The 6,000-nt window shown below is 41.9% G+C and overlaps 1 protein-coding gene across 4 annotated transcripts in view; it reads right to left on the bottom strand.

Moving 5' to 3' along the window:
- Positions 1 to 2,622: 2,622 nt before the first annotated feature.
- marchf8 (membrane-associated ring finger (C3HC4) 8) overlaps positions 2,623 to 6,000 on the bottom strand; it is a 47,140-nt gene continuing 43,762 nt past the window's right edge. For all 4 annotated transcript variants that reach the window (XM_063070749.1, XM_063070750.1, XM_063070751.1 and 1 more), the window contains 2 exons: positions 5,500 to 5,647; positions 2,623 to 3,002 (listed from right to left, as the gene is read on the bottom strand). In XM_063070749.1, coding sequence (XP_062926819.1) covers positions 2,698 to 3,002; positions 5,500 to 5,647 — 453 coding nt within the window. In that variant the 3' untranslated portion in view covers positions 2,623 to 2,697. The remainder of the gene's footprint in view (positions 3,003 to 5,499; positions 5,648 to 6,000) is intronic.

Below are 6,000 nucleotides of genomic sequence, written 5' to 3'. Positions count from 1 at the left end.
TTGTACCACTAACAAGCAAAGTTGTCAATATCTGTAAAAATGTATATTTTCCTTTGAAGTGACAGGATCCTTTATGCCTCTCCATTTCCCAATCTATCCTGATTTTAATAAAGCCAACTTGCTGATTTCACATTTATGCGCACTATTCCCTGTTAATCCCGTATTTACATACTCATTCAATCTGCCAAACCAAGTGTTCTTTAAAAAAAAGCAGAAGGGATCTTTTACTTTAAACCACGGAGCAGATAGGGCTAGCCTTGGTGCAACAATTAGTGGTCTTCACCAACAATGTCCTGGGTAGCACACAGGCTGCAGACCTGGAGTGATAGTCCTTTTCTCCTGCACCTTTGGATGAGAGTTGGAGCTTCTGCTGGTAGGGAGAAGATTCAGAGAAAATACAGAGGAACTCCCAATCATGAGGCGCTTGGTAGGATAAAGAAACTCCTCCCGTCAGGACAGACATCCAGAATGCAGCCATTTCATGCAACTGTCAACAAAACCAAAGACATGAAATAATGCTACTTTGATCCAGTGAGTCTGTACTGACTGCATTGGAACCAAATGGAATCTTCAAAAGAGAAACAGATGGGTACAATGGGAAACAAAGGGTACAGGAACTCAAAAGTAATATCAGCTGAAAACTGTCAAAGAACTAGTGGGGTGTAATGGACCCACTAATCCTGTATTAAGACTTGATAAGAGTTTTCACAACCACTGTTGTAGAGGGCAAAATTACAAGGATAGTCCCAGCAGCAGACAGCACAGATGGTGGAATGTGAAGACAGAGCAAGAGTGAATTGTGATTGGCTGAGACCTTGAGTGCATATGCCAGAATGTGTACTGGTGCCCATAGCACCCGAAGAGCCTGTACCATTAAGCAACCAACAATCTGCATGAAGACCTCAGTGGGTCGAGCAGTATCTGCGCAAGGAAAGGAATTATCAATGTTTCCAGTCGAAATCCTGCATAATTGCTTCCATCCCTACAAAGGACAAACCAGAGGGAGTGTGAACAGATGCCAGTCTTCCATCCCATGTTGAAAAGCAGAAAACAGCAATACAGGGTCCAAAAGTGTGCTCTCCCCATGAATGCTACCTGACAGGCTGAGCATTTCTAACTTAGATGCTGACTGGCTAAGTCGCACCAACATTTTGTGTGCGTTACCTTTTACCCCAAATTCCTTTTCCAAGCCATATCAATTATACACATACAACAAAGTCAACATTTATTGGGAAACTATGCAATAATATAGATGACACATTTAATACTGTACTCTGAAAAAGAACACAATGAAATACAAAACTATACATTTGAAATACAAGTGATGCACCAAGAAAACCCTCTTTCCCAACTAGTTAACTAGGTGGTGTTTCTACTTCATGTGGCACTGCTCATAAACAGCAGTAGGCAACAGTTCAAAAGAATCCTCCAATTTAATTTACATTTTTGTTTCTAAAAGTAAAAGCACAAAGTTCAAGTCTAGGCTTGTTCCACTTGTGGTGACGTTTCATCAAGGACTGTGTCCTCTGTCTCCAGCCTTTGCTGGCTGCATTGTAGTTAAAAAAATACAACTAAGTCTTTTGATTTTGATAGGTCATTTTCCAAATGAGTGTAGAATGGTCAGACTAAAAACAGAATATTAATCCAAGATTACATGAAGCATTTGCTAATAAACAGAGACACTAATTTTGTGGATGTTGTGGGAAAATGAGCAGAGATTGATCCACAAAATGTACTAGGTACAAGTCCTATCCTTGGTAACCAAACTGGCTACAGTCACAACAGCTTCCTGGTGGCTTGATAACACACCCACCTGGAAAATGCTGGCTGCTGAAAAGATCCTGTGCCTTGGGTTCAATGGTCAGCATTAACATGGTCATAGTGGGCCCATAGTTCCAAAGTCAGTGTTAAGCAAGCATACAGATTTAGAAACTTTCGATGCAAAAAGCTGATAGTTTTATAAATAGAAATAAATGGTATTATAAAATTTATATTAACTTCTAGAAGCAGTAGTATTGTCCCTTTCTTTGCTGCTCAAACATGCAGATAAAGGAAATCCGGTCTGATCCAGATTCCCCAAGTGCACCTTCTTAGACATTTTCTAATAAATAATTTTATTCCAAAAAAAAACAACAGGAGCTTGTTCCTAAACATGGAAAACATAAATCACTTAATAAAACAGGGAAGTAATTGCACTTTGCGATGTAGCCTGTGTGCAAGTGCCTTGGAGATTTGATAAGAATCCTCTAAAATAATAATTAAAAATGATAAATCCTAGTATCCTGTTATTTAATTGTCACTGCTCCATGTGTATTATTATTTTCTTTGAAAACTAGTTTTGTCTCTTCAGTATAAAGATAATTAGCAAAGGGATTTTTATACATTTTAATTCCCAGCTAAACATTTTGTCACAAAACATGGAACTTTAGAAGTTTAGTTGAAAGTGCTCATTTGCTACTGAAGTTAAATATTTCCAAAAACATTCGTCGTTTTTTGCAGTCGGTCATTGTATGGGATCACACTGATGTCAGCAAGAGATCGTTGGTTCTCAACGTCTCAGTCAAAAGTGGTTTCTAAATATCAGAAGACCATTTCAACCTGTGCTACCGGCTGTGTGAAGTCTTCAGGGTGGGGGTGTGGGGGAGACGGGGAGACAGGGGGAGGGCGAGACAAGAGACACCCCATATTATGTAAACTTCAGACATTCAGTATTCCCATCCCATGATCCTCAGGCTCTGTACAACGCAGAGAGTTGATATCTGAACGTTGAACTGATGGAGCTTCCTTGTTCTCAAAGCTTTGCTCCATCAATGGTGGTTTCTCCACTATGCTCTTCCTGCTGGTCTCTGGGCAGTTCTGTACATAAATCACTCTGTTGTATGCCTTCAGTCTCTTCCATAGTTGTATGTATACTTTACATTGGACGTACATAAACACAAGTCCTCCAATGAATCCAATCGCCACAACCACCAGCTTAGTCCAAAATGGCCACTCTAAAATACCTGTGAAAATATGTTCGGAACATTTCAGTAACATTACATCATTGTGCTTTGTAGCATCACTGTACCAGAGAAAAAGCACGAATGTTTCTTCTTGCATATGACACACATCTTTAATAATGTTCAGATAATGCAGTTCTCACCTCATTCCCACTGTGACTATTAGCCCATCGATTTCACAATAGGTACACTGACCACATGACAGCAGCTATAACCCTACTGGCAGCAATAGTTCAAAACTGACAGGTGTTATCTGTCATTCAGAAGAGGATTAACTGAAGTAATTAAATGACAAGTGTCAGGATTAAACAGCACAGAGTCAAACCCTTCAGCTCGACTCATCCATGGTGGGATCTTTCTGAGCTAGTCCTACTTGCCTGCATATTTCCTCCAGCCTTTCCTATTTGTTGCAAAGACCAAAGCCAGTCACTCAATTGTAGCCCAGGTTTTGAACCTCACATCACTCGTAAACAGAGATCGCCTGATTCCATCTCTATCAGCAGCTTTCTGCACCCTCGACACAGCCTAAACCACTACTGGAGCTGTCAGCCATGGCATGATTCAGGCGGGGCATCTACTCCACTACACTGCTGTCTCAGCTGTCTGTTCTGTTCTCTGCAAACAATCATTCAGTGTTTGCTGTTCCTTCCCCTTACACCTCCCTCCTGTCCAATGGCAGCCATTTAAGCAAGCTGTCAGTGTTAATACAGTCGGCCCTCCTTATCCACGAGGGACTGATTCCGGGACCTCCCACAGATATCAAAAAATGCGCATGCTCAAGTCCCTTATATAAAGTGACGTAGTACTTGCATATAACCTATGCACATCCTCCCGTATACTTTAAATCATCTCTAGATTACTTATAATACCTAATACAATGTAAATGCTATGTAAATAGTTGTTATACTGTAATGTTTAGGGAATATTGACAAGAAAAAAAACATGTTCCTCTCGCTCACAACACAAGCAGTGAACGAACGAGACGCAAGGCGAACAATGATCAAACAACGAGTAAAACTTTTAATCATCTCTAGATTACAGAACTTATAACACCTAATACAATGGAAATGCTATGTAACTAGCTGTTGCACTGTCTTATTTAGGGAATATTGACAAGAAATAAAAATGTACATGTGCCTCTTGCTCACAACACAAGCAGCGAACAAACGAGAACCCGATTCTCCCGTGATCTTTACCTTCTTGAGGCTGTAGCGCTTTACATAGCCAGCCATCCATCCCTTACTAGCGTTAAACTCTTTACTCTCGCTCTCATCAACCCTGTCACAGTAGTGCTCATAGAGATCAAAAGCTTTTTCACGTATAATTTGGCCATCGACAGGGATATGCTTCTGTGACATGTCCTCTAGCCACACACTTAATGCTTTCTCAGTCTTCGCAAACACTTTATCACAAACCAGACAGACCATTTTTGCCATTGTAGGGGAAGCACTAACACTTCCATGAATTGCAGCTTCTTTCTGCTTTATTGTGCCAATGCTCGATTCATTCTCACCGACCTTATGGCCCACTTCGGAAAGCAACATGCCACTTTTCAAAAGATCTAATATTTCTACTTTCTCAGCAAGAGATAGCACTTTCCGCTCGCTCTTAGCCTTTGAGGAATTGCTTCGACCACGTAATTGCTTCTTAGGAGCCATTTTTTCACAAGAACAACGTAACGAATGAGATTCAAGGCGAATAATGCTCATGCAATGAGTGCTGGAAGAGCACTTCCAGGTTTTCTTGATTCACCGTTGATTGAATTCGCGCATGCGGAACTCACGGATAAGGAGGGCTGACTGTATACTCACTACTTTCAACTCCCTAGCTTATACCTCCTGCACCCTTCTGAATACTTTTCCAGTGGAATCTGCTTCCACCTCCCTTTAATGCAGGGAATTCTGAATACAACACAAAAAAAAATCCACATCTCCTTTGCAAGTCCCTGAATGTAACAAAAATAAACACTTTAACAAGCAAAAAACAGTTTTGACTTCAGTTCTGCAAACTCCCTGTATTCACACATGACCACCAGTGAGCAGCTGGTCAACCACAACTACAGCCGCTTGTATTAACTGCTCACTCAAGCACCTTGAACTGCCACCTAGGATTTTATACACTTCAAATCCCCTCTCAGTCTAGCTGGGCTTAAAGGAAGCCCAAAAACGTTGCCCTGCAACAGAGCCAGAGGGAGACTCCACTGGGGCCCCCAAATGGGAAAGCAGAGGTCCCCCCGGACAACAGGCATTCCATCCCTCCCAACATACAAACTGCACAGGGCTCTGTTCCAACCAAAGCATTTCTTCATCCGGCTAGCAATTCAGCCAGGTGGCCCATGACTCACACAGCTACTCAATCACCAGAAACAAGCCCAAGAGATTGAAAGATGTCCACCCCATTAAGAATATTTAAGTTAATTCATCCCAGATGACAGATTTCCAAATGAATAATGGATTTTTTGAGGATCATGTACACAAGAGGAGGAGAGAGCTGTACCTACCGTTCGTCTGGCCTTGCTTAATCTCTTCAGCTGTCCGATCAATCAGGACGTACAATGACCACACCACACAGGTGATTGCAATGATATGGAATGTAACTGAACACAGGATCTTTCTCCTCTCACTCGCAGTCATCTGCAACTTCTCCCACTGTGTAAGGAAGGTGAGCATTATAAGACAGTGCAAAGCATCCGGCTAGAAATGGAGCCACACTGGACACGTGACCTGATCCCCCTCAGCTACAACAGGAGACAACTGCGAGCCCCACTCCTGAACTGAACTTGCTCAGGTAAATGCACACGCTATTTCACTGCACCCTTAGAATCAGATACCTCTTCAGCTGCTCTAGGACAAATCTCTCTCCAACAAAACATTAACTTGGATTCAACCTGAATCAGTAGATATGGGCATCATGCCAAAGACAGGTCTTGAGTGTGGCGATCAGCTTCAACCTCAGTGAATGTTAGATCGCCTCATGGGGCTGACATTCTCTTCCTTCCCTC

This window comes from Mobula hypostoma, chromosome 18 (genome assembly GCF_963921235.1).
Source record: "Mobula hypostoma chromosome 18, sMobHyp1.1, whole genome shotgun sequence".
NCBI classification, from domain to species: Eukaryota; Metazoa; Chordata; class Chondrichthyes; order Myliobatiformes; family Myliobatidae; genus Mobula; species Mobula hypostoma.
The sequence above is the reverse complement of the archived record's forward strand: the minus strand, read 5'-3'. Positions and strand labels throughout refer to the sequence as shown.